General features: G+C 42.6%; 1 protein-coding gene across 1 annotated transcript in view; it reads right to left on the bottom strand.

Moving 5' to 3' along the window:
* ACO1 (aconitase 1) overlaps positions 1-24,735 on the bottom strand; it is a 65,296-nt gene that overhangs the window by 11,662 nt on the left and 28,899 nt on the right. Inside the window, exons 5-17 of the mRNA XM_045468684.1 lie at positions 19,759-19,828; positions 19,449-19,632; positions 18,838-18,977; positions 15,200-15,371; positions 11,855-11,955; positions 10,788-10,904; positions 9,270-9,429; positions 7,207-7,342; positions 5,809-5,893; positions 4,878-5,034; positions 3,092-3,216; positions 945-1,049; positions 73-215 (exon numbers count right to left, since the gene is read on the bottom strand). Of these exons, the coding sequence (XP_045324640.1) occupies positions 73-215; positions 945-1,049; positions 3,092-3,216; positions 4,878-5,034; positions 5,809-5,893; positions 7,207-7,342; positions 9,270-9,429; positions 10,788-10,904; positions 11,855-11,955; positions 15,200-15,371; positions 18,838-18,977; positions 19,449-19,632; positions 19,759-19,828 (1,695 nt within the window). The remainder of the gene's footprint in view (positions 1-72; positions 216-944; positions 1,050-3,091; positions 3,217-4,877; positions 5,035-5,808; positions 5,894-7,206; positions 7,343-9,269; positions 9,430-10,787; positions 10,905-11,854; positions 11,956-15,199; positions 15,372-18,837; positions 18,978-19,448; positions 19,633-19,758; positions 19,829-24,735) is intronic.

Genomic DNA, 24,735 nt, shown 5'->3' with positions numbered 1-24,735 from the left:
TCAAAAGAGAAATACTGGCTTCATTCATTCCATTTCTGTCTTTTAGTCTTTTTTTCCCTCACTCACACTTACCCTCTGTTAGTCAAGTAGCGAGCAGCGGGGCTGTTTCTTGCAATATTTCCAGCCGGAGAAATGTGGTCAGTTGTTACCGAATCTCCCAAATTTAACAGCACATACGCATCCACTATAGACTTAGGCGGCTGGATATCTGAAGTCTAGCAAAGCATACAGCAAGTCAGTGTTGGCCCAGGTTTGCTCTAGCAAGTCACCAAGGGAGTCTCAACGGTCACAACAATGGTCTGTGGACCTGAACTAGATGCCAGACCTATAGTGATACACAGAAAATTCTAGTGTTTTTGGTTTTGTCAGGGGTACTTAGAAAAGTAAGGTGAATTTACTCAGAACACTCACATCCCACCCTTGAAGGGAGGCAAAGTTGGGCACTATTCTGTCAAAACCAACAGGGATGCAGCCATAGGTGGCATTCTTTGTGTCCACATCCACAGAGCTCAGAAGCTGAGGACATGAGATTCCTGACTTCTCCTCCCACCCTCTCCCCACCCAGGGGGTCACGGGCTCCTGGTTCATCAGTTGTAGAGAAGATCTCCCTTGATTTCTGAGTATAAGGTTTAAATAGGACAGGCCTGGGGATGTCTTCCCGGAACAGTCAGTTCCGCAGACTTTTCTGAGTGTACGTCCAGGTGGCACTGGAGCCCCGGGGTGTCTCTAACAGCCACACAGAAGCCCCAGACACAGAAGCTATAGGCTCACTAGAGCCAAATATCCCAGCTTCTCAAGATTCTCCCCAGCATCATCCGTTCGGCTTTGTAGAGGTTTCAATGGAATGGGTGGACAAAGCAAGGGCACAGGGTAATAAAGTACACTTTATAAGGAAACCATTTGGAAAACTGATTTTGTTAAACGTTAAAAAAAAAAAGCCATACCAGGTTTTCAAAGAATGGTGGTGACTTAATGTATGTTGATTTGGGATTCCAGCAATATAGCTTATCCGAGGGAGCTGCTAAGGCATTCCAGCTTTCATTCACAGTCTTTAAAAAAATACAAAAAGATAAAAGAAAGAAAAGCAAATCGAATCACATTCCATTCTAAGGAATATTTAATATGTAAGCAAAAAATGTATGTTCTAAGAGTATAATAAAAACCATCCTTAGCATAACACCCGCTGAGTACACCAAGTGAAATACATCAGAGAAAGATAAATACCATGGTTTCACTTGTATGTGGCACCTAAAAAACAAATCAAAGGAACAAACCAACAGAAAAAGCAGAAACAGACTGATAAACACAGAGAAGTAACTGATGGTTGCCGGAGGGGAGGGGAGGTGAAAGGATGGGCAGAAAGGGGTGAAAGGGGTTGGGGGTATAGGTTCCCAGTCATGGAATGCATGAGCCATGGGGATGAAAGGCACAGCACGGGGAACATAGTCAGTGGTATCGTAACACTGATGAACGGGGATGCAGGGTAGCTACACCTGTGGTGAGCAATGAGATGTACGGGGCCTGAAACTAACGTAATTGTGTGTCAACTCCACTTCGATACAACAAACCCCAAAACAGTTCTTATTCCAGCCATACAAAAGAGTTCCTTCATACTAAGACAATGTCATGGCAAATAACTTAAAAATACATATGCACTGTGACAGGAAGCCCCTAAGATGGCTCCAAGGACTTGCCCCCACCTTTCTGGCATTCACACCCTTAAGCCATCCCCTCCTGCTGAGTGTGGGCTGAACCTAGTGACTAATTTCCAAGATTGGGTTATAAAGAGACTCGGCCTTCTGTCTCTCTCTCCCTTTCTTGCTTGCTCTGATGAAGTCAGTACCATGCTGTGAGGTGTGAAGAGACCCACCAGCATGGCAATGAGGGGGGCCTCCAGCTAACTGTAGGCAGGGAACTGAGGCCCTCAGCCCACCTGTGAGGCACATTATCCTCCCACAACCATGTGAGTGGCCTTAGAAGGGGGTCTTCCCCCAGCTGAGCCTTCAGATGAGCTGCAGCCCCAGATGACACCTTGGCTGGAGCCTTGTGAATGCAGAGGCACCCGGCTAAGCCACACTTGGATTTCTGATCCACAGAAACTGTAAGATAATAAATGCTCTTTTAACCCACTAAGTTTTAGGATAAATTGTTGGGCAGCAACAGAAAACTAATCCATATACAAAGTATTAACTTATGAAGCAATAATTCAGATTGTACCAAAGGGGAAATTATTTGCTCTCTGAAAATTTGGGGAAGTGGACATCCAGGTCACACAGACACTGGATAGCAAATGACAGCTGCTATGCATTAAAATCAACTTGAATGTCTCCACAGGGTCATTACCTCAGCCTTTGGAGAAATGCGTTCAACCCAACGCCCAACAAACTTGCTCATAACCACTTCCCAATGTGCAACTCGTGGGAGGGCACGGTGCATGAATATGACCCCCAATTTGACCCTTCTCCCCAGACAGTCTGCTCTGTTATTTCAAACCCAAGCCCCAGTCAGCACTCCCTAAGGCACCCGACCACAGAAAGCAGAGAAAGAACAACATCCAAGGGTCTCTGAAAATGAAACTGAGCCCCACACATTTTCTCCCTGTTTGTAAACTGCACAAAAAGTTTTATTTATTTCAGTAGTTTGGTAATTTGGGGCTTTTTACTGAATGGGTTTACAAAAATTTTTTAAGCATCCAAATAATTCTGAGGGTGCATTACACCTCTACCTCAGTGACATACTCTAGTAGACATCACGGATCCTCAACCACAGTTGACACAATACCCAGGGTGTCTGAGGAGGGGGTGGGTTAGGGCAAGCTGGCTAGGAATTACACACACAACCTAAGGCCTTTCTTCCCGAAGCTACTGCCAAATCTGGGGCCTTGAGCAAATCTGGGAACATCTGGGGAGTGTGCGGTTTTGTAAAAACGTGAGTCTCAGGAGAAACGACTGAGAACCACTTCCCTGGTTATCTTTAGAAGTAAATGTTACTCTCCATAGCTTCCACCCCATCAGCCTCAAGGTCTGCAGAAAGGCCACAAAGGAATGGCTTTTCCCTAAACGTGTAGGGGCAGGGTTGGGGGAGATCTCACCTCTATTTTCTGGTAGACCTCCTTAAACATCCCAGGGATTACGTACTGACGCTCCACCGCCTGGATCTCGTCTCTGGTTGGCCAGATGTCTTTCAGAAATACCTGTTGTCCCTTTGCATTTACCCCTGGGGGAAAAAAGTTTATTAGAGAAAAACTGAATTTAATACCCCCTTTTCATTATCACATACAGTCAAATCCCGTTCTCCGTGGTAGCAATATTCTGTAAAATCCATGCAAACACTGAGTAGTGAAGACTCAGTCGCTGCCCCCAGGGGATGCGGGTTAGGCCCCTGAGGGCCTCGAGCCTGATGTTTTTGGCAACCGATCAATTCATAATCTTGCTTTATGTGTGCTTCTGCTTAAAGACACCCTATCTAATATATTTTGTTGATGCGTTAACACTGAAGTCACAGCCAGCAACACCATAACTCTTGCCTGAACTAAGTCTACCTCCCACGAGGCACACCCCAGCCTTCTCGGGCTTACGTATACTAGACAGCACTTCGGCACTATGCTTGGGGACTATTTTTAAAAGTGCAATCACCAAAACCACAAAAATGTGGGAAAACATGGCACCACACAGAGCATGAACAGGATACTTGCTGACAGTAGGAGTGCTGAAACAAGAAGGTGGAACCCTGCCTAGTTTGGATGCAGCTGAGAACACGCTCGTTGAGTGACTCAAAGCTGTCACCCCTCTGTGCGTGTCTGCAAATGACCTTGGAGGCAAGGTGAGTATTGATTTGGGGGTTAAAATACATTTTGGTGAATAAGCAAATCTGCAATATCAAATCTACCATATAATGAGGATCAATTATAGCTCTAGTTTTGATTTCCAAAAAGTTAATTTAAGGGGCACTGTTTTCACATTATTTAATCTACTCAGAACAGATTGGGGAAGGCACAGCAAAACCACCAGAGGAAAGGAAACACAGCATCATTTGTCCGAATTTGGGGAAGGTGAACTGTGTGAGATGTGTTTCCACAGAGTATATGTTAAAACAGTGCCTATCGTTAGATAAAAGCAGGAGCTAGAAAGAGAAGAACTAGGGAAGAAGCCAGAATAGCATGCTCTCTATGCCTTTTTGTATTTCTTTCCTTTTAAAATTTTTGTTTTATTTTTTATTTTTTTAAATTATTTTTTAATGTTTATTTATGTTTTTTGAGAGACAGAGTGCGAGCAGGGGAGGGGCAGAGAGAAAGGGAGACACCGAATCTGAAGCAGGCTCCAGGCTTCCAGCTGTCAGCACAGAGCCCGACAGGGTCTTAACCTCATGAATTGCGAGATCATGACTTGAGCCGAAGTTGGATGCTCAACTGACTGAGCCACCCAGGAGCCCTTTTTTTTTTTTTTTTAAAGTTTTATTTATCTATTTATTTTGAGAGGTAGACAGAGAGAGAGAGTGAATGAGCAGAAGAAGGGCAGAGAGAGAGACGGAGAGAGAGAAAATCCTAAGCAGGCTCTGCAGTGTTAGCACAGAGCCCGTGTGTAACTCATGAAGGTCTGACCTGAGCCAAAATCAAAAGTTGGCTGCTTAACCGACTGAGCCACCCAGGTGCCCCTTATTTCTTTCCTTTTGTTATCTCTGTCCTTCAGTTAATTCTTGTGTATTTCAGATAGGTCTTCCCTGTGTGTGAGGAATAAAGAAAAGACTCCTTCTCATCTTTGTTAGTTCTTTGCCTCATTATTTATTAATGAAAGCAGTTACTTTCCTCCAGTAAGATTTTCAAATTCACTGGGAAAAAAATCAAACAAACAAGTGTAACCACACAAACGGAATCTTACCCAGTGGCTCTTTCTCAAAGTTGATCCTGATGGTCCCAGCAATTGCATATGCTATCACTAAGGGCGGAGAGGCTAAGTAGTTGGCCCGGGTATTGGGGTGGACTCGACCTTCAAAATTCCTGTTCCCAGATAGCACTCCAACAGCTACAAGGTCTCCCTGTGTCCGGCAAGAGAAAAATCAGTTCACGCAGAGAAGAGGTTGCCTGGACTTTTTGTCTCAGACCACCTGCTAAAGTTTCCCATCAATGGAGGAGGCTCCTCAAACCCTTCTTTCACTTGGTCCTCTGGGTGCGGGGAAAAGAACAGGCACGGCTGTCCCTGGGGAGACACTCTGGGTCAAAAGACACAGAGAGACATGGTTTCTGGTCATGAGAAAATCCCAGGTCAGTCAGAAGGCAGCATCCTGGTTACTTTGCCGCCTGGGGCCTGAGAACAGGAGGGAAAGTCTAACAGTTGAAAGCTCAAGGAAGCCACACTGACCTATGTTTGCAAAGCAAACCAAATAGTGTTTCTCAAAGCTACAGAATTTACAGAACAAAAATCAAACCAATGCAACTTAGTTTTGATTTGTTTGCATGGAGCCCTGACTCCGAGCCAGTTTTCAGATTACCAGGAACACACAGTTCTGGAGCTGTCTGCGGTCAACACCAGCAATGACCGGGCACTTGTGTGCCGGCACCACTCAAAGTCCGGCACCTCCATGATCACCTCCGTGCTCGCAGCACGTACTATTATCATCTCCAATTTAAGGCTGAGAAATGTGCCGCACAAGGTAGACAGCTGGTAAGGCTGGCTTGCCCCCGAAGACCATACGTGCAACGGCATCCATTCCCTGCTTCCCCGGACCTTCCTGAGACGACCGGCATTTTGGTCGCACATCTTATGAAAGGAGGCAACAGCTCTGAAGCCCCACAGGCTCCTCTGCACTTACCTGGGTGATGGCTTCTACCACAGCTTCGGGTAAGGGCCCACTGTTGCCAATGCAGGTCATGCAACCGTAGCCGACCACATCAAACCTAGGTGCCGGGAGAGAAGCACAGGTGCGCAATGATTCTCAGCGAGCCTCTCTGCCGATGACAGGTCTAGAGACTACTGATTTAAGGAGAACAGCAGCACATGGAGTAAGTTTAGCACTGTTTCTAGAAAGCTTTCATTCTCAGGAGCATTTTAAAGGTGTTTTTGTTTTAATCTTAAGTACAATCTAACCCCCCAACACGGGGCTCGAACATGACCCCAAGATTAAGAGTCAACATGCAACTGACCAACCAGGTAGAACGTTTTAATATACTATGCATCCATTCGAGATCATTGAATTAAAGTCTTTTTTGAGGGGCTCCTGGGGGGCTCAGTTGGTCAAGCATCTGACTCTTGATTTCAGCTCAGGTCACGATCTCACAGTTTATGGCATCATGCCCCATGTTAGGCTCTGTGCTGACATCACAGAGCTTCCTCGGGATTCCTTGTTGCTCTCTCTCCCCCCGCCCCCTGCTTGCTCTCTCTCTCTCAAATAAATAAAACTAAAATAAAATAAATTCTTTTTCGAGTAAATTGTAAAAAGGAGTTCGACTGAATGATCTAGACTTTTTAAAAAAAATGTTATTTTTGAGAGAGAGAGAGAGAGAGAGAGAGAGAGAGAGAGACAGAGCACGAGTGGGGGAGGGGCAGAGAGAGAGGGAGACACAGAATCCGAAGCAGGCTCCAGGCTCTGAGCTGTCAGCACAGACCCTGACATGGGGTTCAAAACCATGAACCATGAGAGAATGATCTAGATTTTTTAAAAGTTGAAATCACATATGCCATTTAATTTCTGTATTTACTACTTTGTATAATCCCAAGGACTTTGACTTTAATGAGACGCATGGATAAAATCTTTCTCATCCAAATTAGGAACAGTGGGCAAACTGGAGGAATTGTATTTGGTAACAAATGACTAGTTTACACCAAGGAATTAAAACATTGTTAGTCCTGGTAAGAAAGTATTTTCATACCTAAGGGCAGTCTCTCAGGTGCAGAGCCAATGTTAGCATACCTCTGTCAATTGAGAAATGGCAGCCTCTCCTCTAGAAGGATGCAGTGTCATAGCAAAGCCACAGGCTTGATTTCAGTCCTGCTTTGCCCTTATAGGCACCCTTGTATGATGATCAACCAGCACAAGTGTCCACACGAGGGCCCTACTCTGTTGGAGTTTAAGGGCTGAAGTCTACTCACCATCTGACAAGACTAATTAGATACCATCAGATAGGCTGACGTGTGTTACAAGGTGACACCGTAAGATACATGTGGAACAAAACAGAACAAAAGCAATGTGTAAAAGAAAATTCTTCCTCACCCAAGCTGTGACAGGTAAGGCATGACACCACTTTCTCTCAGGTAGTAGGTGACCACACCGCTTCCAGGAGACAGGCTAGTTTTGATGTAAGGCTTCACGTGCAGGCCGGCATTCACAGCTTTCTTTGCTAACAATCCTGTGAAATAGTGAACACCAACATCGGGTAGGGTGGCCACCTAGCCTAGCTGTCAGGGACAGTTCAGGAAGGAGACTGGTCCTTCCGTCTGCATTTCCTGCCACTGCCTGACAAAGCCCCATTCATGGTGCTTTCTAGTTCTGCTGCCTAGCAGAAATCAAAAGCTCACTGGCCCAAAGTCATTTACACGTATGCAGTAAACTCAAAATTAGTCATGAAAACGAAGAAAGAGATGGGCTTTTTTTTTTTTTTAAAGAAGTAAACTTAAAAACGTTCAGGAATAGATTACAGAATAAGTTTTTAACTTTTGGAGGGAAAGCAATCCTTCTAATTACGTTTTATCTGGATGAAAATTGTAATTGGAAGGGCCCTTTTTAAAGGGATATGAATTGTGTACTGGTAGGTGAGGAATACAGTCTAGAGTAAAAATCTAGTCCTCAGATTTTTTTTTTTTTAAAGCAGAAAATCACCAGCTCTAGGCCCCTGGAGTTTTGGCAAGTAACAGAGACCATTACTGGGGCACTGGGTGCTCTCTTAGGAACAGCTCATAGAATTTGGAAAGAAATGAGGAGTGGGGGTCAAAAGACACAAAAAGCTACAGACAAGCTGGTGACTTGTCTTAAGGAAATTTGTTCGATCCAGACAACAAAGGCTTAGGTGTCAACAGAAGAATTCTTGGACAAAGGTTTTCCTTACGTACTTTGTGCATTTTAAAAAGAAAGAACTCTGTGATGACCTTGGTCTTTGGACACAACAGGAACTCTTGGGAATGATAAAAAAACAACTGGAAACTAAAGAGCTTTCCTTTTTTAAAAAAAAAAAAGTTTTCTTATTTTTTAAAATTTACATCCAAATTAGTTAGCATATAGTGCAACAATGATTTCAGGAGTGCAACAATGATTTCAACTCCTCCAGTAACCCTCAGTTTGTTCTCCATATTTATGAGTCTCTTCTGTTTTGTCCCCCTCCTTGTTTTTATATTATTTTTGCTTCCCTTCCCTTATGTTCATCTGTTTTGTCTCTTAAAGTCCTCATATGAGTGAAGTCATATGATATTTGTCTTTCTCTAATTTCGCTTAGCATAATACCCTCCAGTTCCATCCACGTAGTCGCAAATGGCAAGATTTCATTCTTTGTGATTGCTGAGTAATACTCCATTGTGTATATAAACCGTATCTTCTTTATCCATTCATCCATCAGTGGACATTTGGGCTCTTTCCATACTTTGACTATTGTTGAGAGTGCTGCTATAAACATTGGGGTGCATGTGCCCCTTGAAACAGCACACCTGTATCCCTTGGACAAATACCTACTAATAGTGCAATTGCTGGGTAGTTCTATTTTTAGTTTTCTGAGGAACCTCCATACTGTTTTCCAGAGTGGCTGCACCAGCTTGCATTCCCACTAAAGAGCCTTCTATTAGTTAAACTCTGTATGTCAATATTAACTGCTTAACCAGAATTGCCCAACAGACCAGGAAGTTTTATCAACCAGTGCCCTGTGCCCTAAGTCAGATGCACCTGACAGCACATCAAAGACAGAGGAAGTCTCCTGTATGAAAAGGCCCAATAGGGGTTTTACAGAGAATAGTCTGTGATATTGATATGAAAACAGGTTTTGTTTTTCCTTCTAGAATCTAACACAAGATTCTAAGCTTTACCAAAAATTCATCTTTTTTTTTTTTTTTTTGGCTTTCTTCTACTTATTTTCTTTGTTAATCCTAAAGACTAGTATGCATTATGTATTCTACTTTAAATACTTGGCTTTGGACACTAGTTACTGTGTAAACACTTTTGGGCCAATAAATCTCTGCCTTGGTAAAAGACAACGTTTGGACATGTATAACTGTTAAGCCCCAGGGTCGAGTCTTGAAAGATTTCCACCCACACGTCCACATGACCATGGGGACCAGTTCAAATGCACTCACCTGCCCCCAGCATCACCGATGGATTACTGGTGTTTGTGCAGCTAGTAATGGCAGCAATGACCACGGAACCATGAGTGAGGGTGAATTCACTATTATTATATATAAATGTCTTATGGTCATTATGATGGTCCAGAGCAACCTGGAATCCTTTAAACCCTTGCTATGGGGAGGGAAAAAAAAAAAAAAAAGAAGTTCTAAGTTTCCATCATATTAGAATCAGTGGCCTTGGTTCCTATCCATTAAACTCTACAATAATGTCATTGAGTGTAATCAGATGAACTTGAAACTAAATTTGTAGCTTTAGCATTTCCATTTTTGAGATGAGAAGGAAGTAAATATTAATAGGACTTCAAAGTAGATCAAGATTCAGAAATTATGACTGCCTTTTATAAATATTTAAAAACAATAAAGAGAACTTTAATTTTTCTTTAGCATTTCAGAGTTCACTAGCTGACATACTTATGTTTTGTTAAAAATTGCTTTGGGGCGCCTGGGTGGCTCAGTTGGTTAAGTGGCCAACTTCGGCTCAGGTCATAATCTCGCGGCCCGTGAGTTTGAGCCCCGCGTCGGGCTCTGTGCTGACAGCTCAGAGCCTGGAGCCTGTTTCAGATTCTGTGTCTCCCTCTCTCTGACCCTCCCCCGTTCATGCTCTGTCTCTCTCTGTCTCAAAAATAAATAAACGTTAAAAAAAAAAAGATTAAAAAAAAAAATTGCTTTTAAAATTATGGTTACCAAAGTATTTCTTTTTCTTCTAAAGTGAGAACTTTTCACTGTGTGTATACATATATACATTTTGGTCAGATTCAACTAATCATGATCAATAAGGCAAATAAAGTACAGCTGAACATTTGGTTTAATGCTGGTGGCCCAAGGATAAAACCCACCACATAACGTAATCATCATGTGGGGAGATGTTCATTGAAAATCTGCATACAAGATGTTATGCTGGGTACTCTGTGGGATACAAAGGTGATTCTGACACAAGTCCTATACTCAAAACATACAGTCCAACAAGGGACATCCAATAAGGGAAATGTAAAGGACCAGCAATGTAGGTTTAAGAACATGGATGCCATCTCAGACCAAGTGCCAGAAGTTCAAATGATGACTTTCTGCTATGGGATGTGAGGCCATGCTATGGAGGGGCTGATAGATTAGGACATGCACAGAAGGTGAAGACAGATGCAGGTGGGTGGAGGCAGGGCATGAACAAGAAGTAAAATGGCCAGAAAAGCTTGGGCAAGTCGAGTAGACAGTGTAGCGAGAGTCATATGAAAAGCAGATATGCTTTTAAAAAGGTGGGATGAGTTGTGTTCACAGGTGGTCAAGTGCTCTAAGGAAGTTGTGTGGCTCTTGGCTAATGGGAGAGGCACTGAGGACTTCAGGATGGAGAAGGAACGCCCTCAGCGTCAGGCTTCAGGAAGCTTCCTCATTAGAGGGTGAAAAGCAGCGTGGGCACTAAGAGATCAGGCACGGGGCAGGGTCGGAGAGACTTCCACCTGCCTTCCCGGACCCTACCTTGGCTCCAAGGCAGCTCTCAAAGTCCTTTTTCATGTCCGTCACAGCAACTTTGTCCTGAGGCCTTTTTGGTCCACTGCAGCAAGGCACGACTGTTCTCAAGTTCAATTCTACAACCTGTCCACCCAAAAAAGAAGGGACTCAGGCGCGGACGTTGTACCTCAGAGAAAACACTCCGGCTGTGCCAGACAATTTATAACACCACAGCTACAAAACCAAACAAACTAAACCACCACGTTCATAAGCAAGGAGTCAATGTTCTTTTTAATACTTAAAGAATGAGTTTCCGAAGATCAAGATGGACACGTAAGTGGTGCGGGAGAGGCAGGAAGACCTGTCACCTCTCAGGATGACCAGGGTGGGCGCTGTAGCTGCTGGCTGGTGTCTTTTATGCATCCACCTTTCCAAAGCAGCTCCTACATTCTTTTTAAGGCTTAGCTTAGTTTGAGATGGGTTTATTCTAAAATGATACATACACCATTGTGCTTTTTGCTAAAATGAATTGGTAGGATGCGGCCACTCAGTCATCAATGCCAGGAAACGGGCCTTGGTCTAAGTGCATATTTCCTTCTCTCGGTGCACTATGAAACAAAACCAGGGGCCTGTATCCAGGTTACCCTCCTGGCTTTCTTGAAAAGAAAAATTGGGAATCGGTTTGCACCTGAGAAAACGAATGAAGGTAAGTCACTGGATAAATCAGAACTAATTGCTACACTTGACCTCCATTTCTTTTCCCTCTATAATAACAATGAGCTTAGCCTTTAAACAGCCTTACTCCCTCTGGCAAAGGCCTTCTTCAAAGGTTTTCCACCTTAGAGGAGTAAATGGGTAGGTCAGAAAGGGGGCGCCCACTCAGCCTAATGGCCAGGAGGAATGGAAGAAATTATTTTACGTTTACAATTCCTTATCTTTTTGATTTTTTTCAGCCTTTTAACATGTTGTTCTTCTGTGATGACTTGGCAGTGACTAATTTCCTACAAGTACACCTCCTAAGAAAAAACACACACAACTGAAATCACAGGCTCGAGGAAGAGGAAACACACACTTGGTGAAAGGTGCTCTCATACCTGGGCAAACTCTGGGTCTTGAGAGAGGTTACTGAAATCCCGAAACATTCCTACAGCTTGAAGATACTTTTTCATTTGCTTTACTTTTTCTTCATCCCGACCTAAGTGGGCATTTTAAGAAATAACAAGTAACAGGTGTTAATATTTCCTGGTGAAACTAAAGCCTCTGCCAGCAATTAGAGAAGTCAGGTGCAACACACACACACACACACACACACACACACACACACACAACACACACATACAACACATACACACACACACAACACACATACAACACATACACACACACAACACACACACACACACACACACACACACACACACACACACACACACACCCCTCCCCAAAAGCTTTGCTTCGATTTCAACATTCAGTCTAACTTTTTGACTCTCTGGGTGATGCTGCTGTTTATCAGGGGCCATGAACTGATCTGGACTATGTGCTGAAGAAGATTCTAGTCCTATCTGTAAGTACTCTCCTCTCTTTGATCACTGTCCTTCATTCAGAGGACCTAAGGCTTAGTTAACTGTTAAAGCACACCGAAGCCTCTGCCTTCAAGTGACCAGACTCAGCACTCCACATTATTCTTGTGAAAATAGCAATCCTCTCAAGCTGCCACCAGCTCTGAGCACTTCGCGTCTGCCCAGCACTATGTGCTAAACATTTTAAACGTATCATCTCCATCTCTAATCTTTATCATTACCTTATGAGACAAGTTCTAGATAAGGAAATAGTGGCTCAAGACTCCAAAGTCCCAAGTCTTAACTCCTAATGGAATATGACCCTCAATGCTCGGCTGTATCTTTTTTTCCTTTTTTTTTTTTTAACATTTTATTTTCAAGTAATCTCTACACCCAACATGGGGCTCCAAGTTACAACCCCGAGATCAAGAGTCACATGCTCTACTGATGAGCCAGACAGGTGCCTCTCTGCTGTTTTATCTAGATCCTGACTGTAGATGACAATATTCACGGAGCAATACCCAATGGGCACACATTCCACACATTTCTCTGACAGTTAAGTAAGACTGTCTGAGAGCTTGATTCTTGGACCATGATAGATGAGCCTGTTTATTTGCCTGTTTGTTTTAACTGGATTGTAAAAGTTACCCGCTTTCAGCCTGGACCTCCTAAAAGATGGCTGAGCTTCATTAATGTATGTATCTATCACGTTTGGTACAACCCAGCCATCCTCTTCCTGAAGATGCACAGAAGAAAACTCTCTTAGCATGAGAAAGGGCTCTACTTCTCTGAAGCAGTATGTTTGTTTCAATGCACTAGATGTGGCAAATTTGGTGTCAGATCACTAAGCAGCTTGGTGGCCACCTCTACAGCCACAGAAATGAATCTGATCTCTGGGTGTATTTTGCAGCTTCCCCTCTTTTTCCTCCCCATCAACCCTTCCCTTCTCTCGGTCAATTCCCTCAACCATTTCTTCTGTTCTTTTATTTCTACCTCTTTTTCACTTCAACTTTTTGGGGAGTAAGGGAAATATCAATCAATTTCAATACGGTTATATGTAATAAAAACATTTTAAAAAGACCACTTTTTATCACAATATTAACTACTTCCAGAGGGTTTTCCTCAGGACAATCAGGGAGAAGACCTGGATGAAACCTGAAGTCTGTAAACATCTCACAAACCCTCATGATGAGGTGTGTGTGCATTTGCCCCGTCCTTGCGTTTGCCTTTACCTTGACCAGCCTTTACCTTTGATGCCTGCTGTTCCTGATATCTCAAAAGGAACATCAGCCATTAGAACCTTTCAATAGTAAACACTGGATACTGATGAGAAGGCCCAAGTCTGTCTGTTCTTTTCTCCTTAATAACTCAGTTGTAATTTTAAAAGTCATTTGGGGGGCACCTGGATGGCTCAGTCGGTTAAGGCGTCTGACTTCAGCTCAGGTCACGATCTCATGGTTTGCGGGTTCGAGCCCTGCATCGGGCTCTGTGCTGACAGCTCAGAGCCTGGAGCCTGCTTCGGATTCTGTGTCTCCTTCTCTCTCTGCCCCTCCCCTGCTCGTGCTCTGTCTCTCTCAAAAATAAATAAACACTAAAAAATGTTTTAAAAAATAAAGAGAGTCATTTGGAAAACAAAAGGTCCCTTCCACCTCTGCCACATAGGATGAGCCATCAAAAATAAAATTGTTTCATGTGATCTTCTTGCTCAAAATGACCCGGTGGCTTCCTAGAACATTTAGAATTTAAAATAAATTTCTAACCGTCCACTATGGCCTGCAAGCCCCTGTGTGGATCTGGTCCCTGACCTCCCCGCCCATGGCCTTGACCCTGGGCTCCAGCCACAAAGGCCCCCCCACCCTCTCGGCTGTTGTCTGAACACACGGAGACCGTCCCGTCTTGAGTTGCTGTACTTGGGTTCCTCTGTCTGGAAAATGCCTCCTCCACCACTTCCCACTGCTTGTCCCCCACTTCACTTAAGCATCTCTTCAAACTGCTTTCAGGAGCCCTGGCTGACCTTCCGATATATAAATTAGCACCCTTCAGCTACTTCAACACCTCCCCTGCCTTCTTCCTCATTCTCTTATATACATACGTATGCATTTATTTATTTGTTCATGCCTGTCTCCCTCACTGGAATGGAAACTCCACGAGGGCAGAGACATTATGTTGGTCACTGCTGTATCTCTGACACCTAGATCAGATGTTGATAATGTGTTAAATAAATGACTGAATATTTTAAAAATAAATTTGAAAAATTAAAAAAAAAACAAAAACCTTTCTCCAAGTTCAAGTCAAATCTCTAAACAAATACACACAGAGTCAAGAAACCGCCAACATTTCAAGATGCCCTCATATGCGGTCTTTCATTTTACCTTTGGGACAGCCCAGACAGAGGTGTCCTGGAATGCTGTCCTGTTTGGAGCCTCAGCTTTGGATTCTAGCTCCATTACTTATTGGCTTTGGATATATACCCTACATCTCTCTCTGATCCTCAGTCTTCTCTCAGATTAGTTTAATGAACTCATCTATCAATCTACCCCAGATCTGTAAAGAGGGTGAGAGCAAATACATAGCAAGTGCCCAGCACATGACAGCTGTTCTCATTACTAAGATCCCTTGTTTCCTGTCAAATAACTAGAAGTAGAGACCAGCATGAATAACTTGGATTCCAGAACACCTGAGCTCTTTCTACTGGCCATACAGTGTCTGTCTCATATCTTCTGAAATCCCAACAACCATTCTGACTCTACAGAGAAAAGGGGAAACACCGTAAGTCTAACCCTGTGCACTCCAAGGGACAGAGGCATAAGGCAGTTCTCCAATCCCCAGAGTTCTACGAAACTTTACGAAGGGCTTCTGCCTTCGCGGTTCTGCACTTACCTGTCTGCACCAGGTACTTGATACTAACTTCATCAACTGGGAAAAACGCAGCAGTCGCCCCGTACTCTGGACACATGTTCGCAATAGTAGCTCGGTCGGCAATGGACAATTGGGCTACTCCCGGCCCGAAGAACTCGACAAATTTGCCCACTACCCCAACCTGACGCAGGTGCTAGGCAGCAAAACAATAGAAAAGTCTGAGACTTGACAGCCCACATTTAAAATGCAGAACTACCTCCTTACAATTCTTATAAACTAGCCTGGTACGTAAACACAAACAATGACGTGGCCCAACATATTTTTGATTACTCTAAGAAATAAAATTTAAAAAGTAATGTTAACTATATACAGTGTGGAATCTTGGATTGAATCCTGGAACAGAAAAGGGTCATTACTGAAAACACTGGTGAAGTTACTTGTTTCATTAGCAGTGTTGGACCCACATTCTTCATTTTGATTTCATGTACCACGGTTATGTGAGATGTTAATGTTTGGGGCAGTTGGAAGAAAGGTAACAGAAACTCCCTGTATTCTTTACATCAACTCTCCTGTAAATCTAAATGATGTCTACACTGAAAACTATAGCAAGCTTATGAAAGAGATTGAAGAAGACACAAAAAAATGGAAAAATATTCCATGCTCCTGGATAGGAAGAACAGATATTGTTAAAATGTCAATACTACCCAAAGCAATCTACATATTCAACGTAATCCCTATCAAAATAACACCAGCATTCTTCACAGAGCTAGAACAAACAATCCTAAAATTTGTATGGAACTAGAAAAGACCCCGAATAGCCAAAGCAATCTTGAAAAAGAAAACCAAAGCTGGAGGCATCAAAATCCCAGACTTCAAGTTGTATTACAAAGCTGTAATCAAGACAGTATGGTACTGGCACAAGAACAGACACTCAGATCAATGGAACAGAATAGAGAACCCAGAAATGGACCCACAAACCTATGGCCAACTAATCTTTGACAAAGTACGAAAGACAGTCTCTTTAGCAAGTGGTGCTGGGAAAACTGGACAGCAACATGCAGAAGAATGAACCTGGACCACTTTCATACACCATTCACAAAAATAAACTCAAAATGGATGAAAGACCTAAACGTAAGACAGGAAGCCATCAAAATCCTCGAGGAGAAAGCAGGCAAAAACCTCTTTGACCCTGGCTGCAGCAACTTCTTACTCAACACGTCTCCAGAGGCAAGGGGAACAAAAGCAAAAACGAACTATTGGGACCTCATCAAAATAAAAAGCTTCTGTACAGTGAAGGAAACAATCAGCAAAACTAAAAGGCAACCGACAGAATGGGAGAAGATACTTGCAAATGACATATTAGATAAAGGGTTAGTATCCAACATCCATAAAGAACTTATCAAACTCAACACCCAAAAAACAAATAATCCAGTGAAGAAATGGGCAAGAGACATGAATAGACACTTTTCCAAAGAAGACATCCAGATGGCCAACCGACACATGAAAAAATGCTCAACATCACTCATCATCAGGGAAATACAAATCAAAACCACAATGAGATACCACCTCATACCTGTCAGAATGGCTAACATTAACTCAGGCAACAACAGATGTTGGTGAGGATGTGGAGAGAAAGGATCTCTTTTGCATTGTTGGTGGGAATGCAAACTGGTGCAGCCACTTTGGAAAACAGTGTGGAGGTTCCTCAAAAAATTAAAAATAGAACTACCCTACAACCCAGCAATTGCACTACTAGGCATTTATCCACGGGATACAGGTGTGCTGTTTCGAGGGGACACATGCACCCCAATGCTTATAGCAGTGCTATCAGCAATAGCCAAAGTATGGAAAGAGCCCAAATGTCCACTGATAGATGAATGGATAAAGGTGATGTGGTATACACACACACACACACACACACACACACACACACACACACACACACACACAATGGAGTATACCTCAGCAATCAAAAAGAATGAAGTCTTGCCATTTGCGACTATGTGGATGGAACTAGAGGGTATTATGCTAAGTGAAATTAGTCAGAGAAAGACAAATATCATATGACTTCACGCATATAAGTATTTTAAGACACAGAACAGATGAACACAAGGAAAGGGAAGCAAAAATAATATAAAGACAGGGAGGGAGACAAAACATAAGAGAGGCTTAAATATGGAGAACAACCAGAGGGTTACTGGAGGGGTTTTTGGAGGGGGGAGGGGTTAAATGGGTAAGGGGCATTGAGGAATCTACTCCTGAAATCACTGTTGCACTATATGCTAGCTAACTTGGATGTAAATTTAAAAAATAATTAAATAAAAAAATAAAATGACGTCAAAAATAATTATAAAAAGAAAAAAAAAGAAAAAGTTAATGCCCAAATCACAAATATCAACATTAATAAAAGTTTTCCAAAATGAGAAGGGCTTTTTCTCTCTAAGGAGATCACTGGAAGTGCTAAAAATTAAATACTTTCTTTCAACCTAAATGGTCTTGCACTAGTTAAGCGGATAAGTAAATGGATTATTTTCAAGGGTATAATGAACAAATTTCCTGAACAGAGGTATAAGTCAAATGTAACCAAAAGATCTAGACAGTCTGACTCCCATATATTTTCCAAACACACCATCAGCCAGGGCTGGGGCCTCAGTGACTGACGTGGCCCTGCACGAAGCCAGTTTCATGAACTGTGTGGACAACCGTCAGGCTCTTTTGGTTATGTGGGATTCTGCCAAATTCTGTGGGCAAGACCTACATTATTCTACATTTAAAGAATAATGCACAGACTTCTCAAAAAAGCTACAGTGTTCAAATAAATGTGATTCCAAATTCCATAAAGATTAAAGAGAAACATCTTTGGCCTTTAACAGGAGGCCTTTAACAGGATAGTGGCCATCCCTAACACTCCAAGCCTCCAAACTGTACAACCAGAAAAAAATGTCTGTGATAATAAAAAACCATCATTTTTCTAATAATCTTTCAAAATGAAACTGCCTTCTTCTTGCAAAGCAAGCAAATCACCAAAAAAAAACCCATTATTTCTTGCAAAAGCTAAGGAAAAAGAAAAAAAAAAGGAGTATTTCCAGCTTGGAGAAACATCTGTTGTAATTTAGAATACATAGAAGGGAATTAAACAAGTTAGAAATTAAATTCATAGGAGCAGTTTGCTATTTACATATAAAGAAGAACCATGTGAGAAAATGTAGTCACAGTATAAACACATGCTTGGGAATGAGTCTTGGAACGTTAGGATAGCCATTATTTCTAAGAATGTGGAGGATGTCTTTAGCCATAAATATCCCATTTTATCTCATAAAAAGTATACATACAGAGAGGGCTCTGAAGCAAAGGTGGCAAAATGTTACCAACTGTTAGTTCTGGGTGGTGGTGCACGCCAATGTCATTTTAACTTCTGTGTGTCTGAACTATTTCACAATTTCAAAGTACCCTTTTAAAGAAAAGGATCCATGCAGCCATGGAAGAGTAAAATGAACATAATTATCTAAAACTTAACAAAGAACCCTCTCCTCATCTCTTTTTAAAAATCATCAACATACTGTTTCCTAGTGCGCAGAGAAACCAAGATGGACGCCAGCATGTATTTCCTCCCGTCACTGTGACTGCCCAAGACCATGGAAGAGGGGGCAAGTTGTTACCTTGGTAATGGTGAGCACAATGTCAGTGGATGTCACCAGAGGGTGGGGATTTCCCATCAGCCTGTAGCCGATCACCTGGGGAAGCACCATACTGATTGGCTGACCCAGCATGACTGCCTCTGCTTCGATACCACCCACTCCTGCAAGGAAGGCACGGCAGAAGAATGCTTTCAGCATGCCTTACTATATCCCTCAGGCATAATTCAACCCCATTACAATGTCTTCCTAGTGTAGATTTGGATCCTGTAATGAGTAGTTATCTTTTTCTATTTCCCTCTACAGAATTTTTATAAGCACTTCTCAGAGTGTGGTCCCCCAAACAGCAGTATCACAATCCCTTTGGTTCTATACCAAGTGGAAAGTGGGGTTCCGGAGTCTCCATTTTTAACAAACAGCTCCAGTTCGTTCTTCCAAACATTATTACTGAGTACCTGTGAGGTGCTTTTCTAGGCACTGGAAATCCAACAGTAAATAAAGCAGACAAAAATGTCTCTCTGATATGTGTGGTCACACAAAGTCGTGCTACTGGGATGTTATAACGGGATCAGTGTGAATTAGGCTACACACTACAGAACAGCGTGTGTGGAAGAGGAACCTGCAACAATACTCACCCCAGCCGAGAACTCCCAAACCATCAATCATGGTAGTGTGCGAATCCGTGCCCACAAGGCTGTCTGGGTAATAATAGCCATCGTGATCAAATACCACTCTTGCCAAATACTCCAGATTCACCTGGTGGATGATTCCTGAGCCAGGGGGTATAATTCTCATGTTGCGAAAAGCCTGAGAACCCCACTAGGATGGACCGGAAAGAACGCAATGAATATCCGATGCACTTCCATGCAGCCCAGCTCCTTGGCACCGCCCCCTCGTACCCGCGTTTATAAACAACCAGCCAATGGAAGCAAACTCCGCCCATACCTTTAAAAATTCAAACCGTTCTCTATTTCTTTCAAATTCCAGGTCTTGATTCTTCTGTAAACTGTCTGCCCTGTCAGAGAGAAAAGCTGAATGTATAAATTTTAAGGCTTAAAATATTACCGGTCAGACTTCTCAGTGATAAAGAAACCAATTGGCAATTTCATCTGCGGCCTTGCTGGGCGATACCAATGCGTTTATTTACATGGGAAATGAGAGGTAATCAGAAAAAGTAAAAAGAGTAATTATTATTTGGTTCAATTGATCTCTATAATACCTTTAAACATGGTGAGTAACAAACATTAAGTGAATTCAAGTTATAGCTAGTCTAGTCACACAGCCTGACTTTTAGGAACAGTGTCTGGACATTTATGATGACAACAGCAGCTTAGAGATTTAAAGAACCTTGGTCTCTGTACTTCGTCCTGCCTGACCTTGTTACGACACCTCTCTGAGCTGAGCCTGGTCCGGGCTGGTATTTTCATCTGTTTATGTTGGGAGATAGCGAAACAGCGATGCCAGGAGGCACAGGCCTTTACAAAATCAGTCTCCTAGCTCCCGGAGAGGTTTCTGAGGAGAATGGTGCCACCCAAGAGTATCTATAAAGCACGGATTATATGCTGGAGTTTACTCAAAGTCATTCAGTCCAATAGGAAAGACATAGGCAGAGCAGGGAATCAAGAAGCTCTTCCAGGATTTTTATAATCAAATTACATATGTCTTGAGTCAAAGTAGAACAACTCATAGTTACAACTTCACAGGTTTGGGCACAGAAGGCACTCATAAACTGTATATCATGGATTGAGTGAACCCAGGAAAGGGCGGTAAAATTAATAGCTAAGACCCAAGTCAGACTTCATTCATTAATAGTAAACACCTACTGACTTTACTAGGAAGCCACCACTCTTCTAAACTTATTAGTGATCCACAGAGCCTGTCCTTGCCACTTGCTGGGAACACAAGCATGCAACAGCGGCAAATGCACTGCCCACTTGGTGCCCAGAGCCTGGTGAGCGATACAGAGAAACAGCCAGGCAATTACAGGAGTGTGACCATCATGCCATGATACAGGAAGTACAGAGTGCCAGGGGAACACTCAGATAGGGTCACAAACTCAGACTGGGGGTCGGGAATGCCTTCGAGAGGAAAATGACACTGATCCAGTCTGAAGGATGAAGAAGAGTCAGCCAGATAAAGACAGGTAGGTGCTCCTTGGGAAGAAAAGGGCTGCAAGCACTTAGCATTTACTCAGTTTACACATTTACACACTCAGTTACAACACTGACTTCTTTCTCCTGATGTGAATATTTTCCAAGGTTAAGTGTCAGCTGCTTTAAGGGAATCAATTCCTGAGGGTGCCTTAGAGCAGGGGTCCACAAACTCCAAATCCAGCCCAATGTCTGTACAGGTTTTGACCTGAAGCAAGCAGTAAGTTTTACATTTTTAAAGGTTGAAAACAAAAGGATATGTGAGCAGAGACAGTGTGTAGGCAGCAAAACTTAAAATATTTACTACTGGCCCTTTACAAAAAAAGGTGATCCCTGATGTACTGTATGAATGTCTGTGAGTGTGTGTATGCATGAGAGAAAAGCAGAAGGTAGAAATAGAGAAAGGATATGGTGATGTAGGGGAACAAGGCAGGACAGTGTGCTACCCCTGGAAAGAGAGAGCCTCTGGATCCTCTGGACCAGTACAGCTACTCCTTTAGGCACTCGTTTCCACCTTCTTACCAGTACACTGAGGGCTCCATCCCTCTGACTCCCACCTGTCTCTTCAGGGCCGGGTCCACATTTCCAATGTATCCCAGGCATCTATCTGCATCAGGAACACCTCAGGCACCACATACTCAACGGGTCACACCCTAACACATGAGCTTGCTTCCTGAACCTCATCCTCATCCCCGTCCCCATCTGTCCGTATCATCTAGCGACTGACTTCCCCTCCCACCACTTAGTATCTACAACTATCCAAGCATTTACTCCAGAAAAGGCCTAACTGGCTCCTCTGTCAGTCTCTTCAACCTACCTTTATACCATCACCAGCATCCATTTTCTAAAACATAGATTATCATGACCCATCTTGAACCTGCCAATGGCTTCCCATTTCTCAGTAAAGTACAAATCTCTTCCCTAAATAAAACACAAAGTTCTTCAAGGGCGTCTGAGTGGCTCAGTTAGCTAAATGTCTGACTCTTGGTTTTGGCTCCGGTCATTATTTCACAGTTGGTGAGTTTGAGCCCTGCATCCGGCTCTGTGCCGACAGCCCGGAGCTGGCTTGGGATGCGCACTCTCTCTCTCTCTCTCTGTTTCCCTCCCTGGCTTGCTCTCTCTCTCAATAAATAAATAAACATTAAAAAGAAAATTTAAAAAAAATGAAGTTTTTCAGTGTAACCTCAAATTTCCTTGTTTAAAAAACTTTTATTTATTTATTTGAAAGACTGAGAGAGAGCAGAGGAAGGGGGGGGAGAGAGAGAGAGAGAGAGAGAGAGAGAGAGAGAGAGAGAGAGAGAATGAATGAATATCCCTAGCAGGCTCCACACTGTCAGCAAAGGGCCCGATGCGGGGCTGGAACCCACTAACTGTGAGATCATGGCCTGAGCCAAAATTAAGAGTAAGGGCACTTAAATTACTGAGCCACCCAGCCATCTCTCAAACTTCCTTTATGAGCCCTCTCCTATCGCCTGGTTCAAACTTTAACTTCAGCCATGCTGAAGCCCTCATGTTCTCCCAAACCTCACTTCCCTCATGCCTTTGCACCCTCTATTCTCTCCTGTATTCTCTCCGTGCCTTTTCCAGCTCTTCCCTCCCTGGTCCGCACCCTGGATCAAGTGATACCGCTGGCCGAACCCTCCAGACTCCCTGTGTGGCCCTGTGTCTGGTGCCCGTGGCTCTTCTACTCGGAGCACTTGTGGACACCCAGTCAGGGTTCCTCCCCGTCATGCCTCCAGCAGCGGAAGGACAACAGAGCCTCTCACAGCAGAAGCAGGGTTGGGAGGGGAATGTTCACCCCAGAGAATTCTGGGGCGCCAGTGTGACGTAAATGACATATTCACAGGATAAGCAGAAGCCAGACATGCTCAGGCTGTTTTAAGATAGGTTAACTCTAGGTAAAAACTTATTTACTATTTAAAACAAAACTTTTTTTATTCTAACCTTGGCTCAATGAACAGTTCTAGTTACTGGGATGAATGAACAGACCTAGAATTTGAATTTGAACTCAGAAGTTCCCTGAATTCACCAATCTACTGAGCTTTTAATAAAGTTTCTGAATATGACTCAAGAGGAAATTTCTCCCTAGTTATGTAATTTGAATTCAGATTTGGACGTATATCAAAGTTTCTATTACATTTTAATGGTACTCCAGAAATTCACAAACTTATTTACAGAGTTATTTATAGTTATTTACACAGGAGAGAGCTTCCACACTCATGAAATCTGGTCAGAAGTCGTTTTGATATTCTTGTTGGGATTTTAAAAAGAAAAGGTTATTTTTGAGGTAACTTTGAATAATTATTGTAATTTTACAATAATGAGTTAGCTAGACCCTCCATTCCTAAAAATGGTGTGCGGCCAATTATTATTATTCAAGCAAGGCAAAGAGCTCGGAAATATTTAAACGAGAACCTTTATCATCCCAGCACCCTGCCACAGTTTTTTGAGTTCATTTCTGGAAATAGCTGGAAATAAGCCCACAGCACACAGTCCCACAGAAGTTGAGACATATCACATTTAATTCCTTACAAAAATGAGGAAAGAGCCTGGGAGGTCAAATTGCAAAACCAAACTCAAGCAATAAAAACAAAACACCACCAATGAACATACTTCTAACAGAAATGTTCTCTTTAATTACAAAAAAGAAAAAAAAAGTGTTTGCCAGATTTGGATGTCAATTTGGATCAAAGTTCCCCCCTGGACTTTGCTGTTTTTATAATAATGTTTTCAGTACTACGGTATAAATGTAAAGGGTCCATAAAAAATTGAAATCAGAGTTGATGGGTCTCAAGGAAAAAAAAATCACAGTGAACTTGGTGATGACTCAGATTCATTAACTGCTTAATAATAGCCAGGAGCTCTTTGAATTTTCAGTCAAAAGACTTCAGACATTAAAACAATTACATTCTATCTCCACCAGTACTTTCCCCTTGCAGGCAGTGAAATAAAGGTAAATTATCAACATCAGTGAGAATCTTCAGGAAAGATAAAGTTGCCAATGATTTTGCGAGGCTACTTTTATAACTTCTGAAGTGGGGTGTTAGGAAATATCCTTACCCTCAAATAGAATAACATTCTATCCATGTACTTCTTATTCTTCCCTTTGACACCAAACTATTAAATTGAGCTCATGTGATTCAAGGAGGGAAAAAAAAGAAAAGACAAATTGCCTAAGGATGAGTTTAGAGTCCAAAGGAAAGGGAACAGCTGCCCAATCTCCAGTCTGTTCCAAGAACGATCAATTCAGGGGACAAAGCCGATGTCTTTTTATCCTGAATTTATCTGGCTTGGATATTGACATTAACTTGAGAATGACCAGCTACTACAGTTCCCTTGAGGCTGTATGGAACCCACTTAAGTCCCCAAGGAAGCAAATAAAGTTTTCTGTCTCTCTCTTTGAGTGGTTTGTTTCATATCTTAAGTGACTTTTTAATTTAAAAACAATAGCTTCCGGGGCTCCTGGTGGCTCAGTTAGTTAAGTGTCCGACTTGAGCTCAGGTCGTGATCTCGTGGTTGGTGGGTTTGAACCCCACGTCGGGCTCTGTGCTGTCACCATGGAACCTGCTTTGGATCCTCTGTCTCTCTGCCCCTCCCCTGCTTGCGCTCTGCCTCTAAAAATAATACTAATAAATAAACCAAACCAATAGCTTCTTATTGTGAAAATGAAGAACAGTTACAATCCCAGAGATAAATCATCTAGCAGTTTGGCATCTCTTTTTCCAATCTTTTAATCTCTGTATAGTTCTTCATCTAGCTGAAATCATACTAT

The sequence above is a fragment of the Leopardus geoffroyi genome, chromosome D4, assembly GCF_018350155.1.
Source record: "Leopardus geoffroyi isolate Oge1 chromosome D4, O.geoffroyi_Oge1_pat1.0, whole genome shotgun sequence".
Taxonomy (NCBI): Eukaryota; Metazoa; Chordata; class Mammalia; order Carnivora; family Felidae; genus Leopardus; species Leopardus geoffroyi.
The sequence above is the reverse complement of the archived record's forward strand: the minus strand, read 5'-3'. Positions and strand labels throughout refer to the sequence as shown.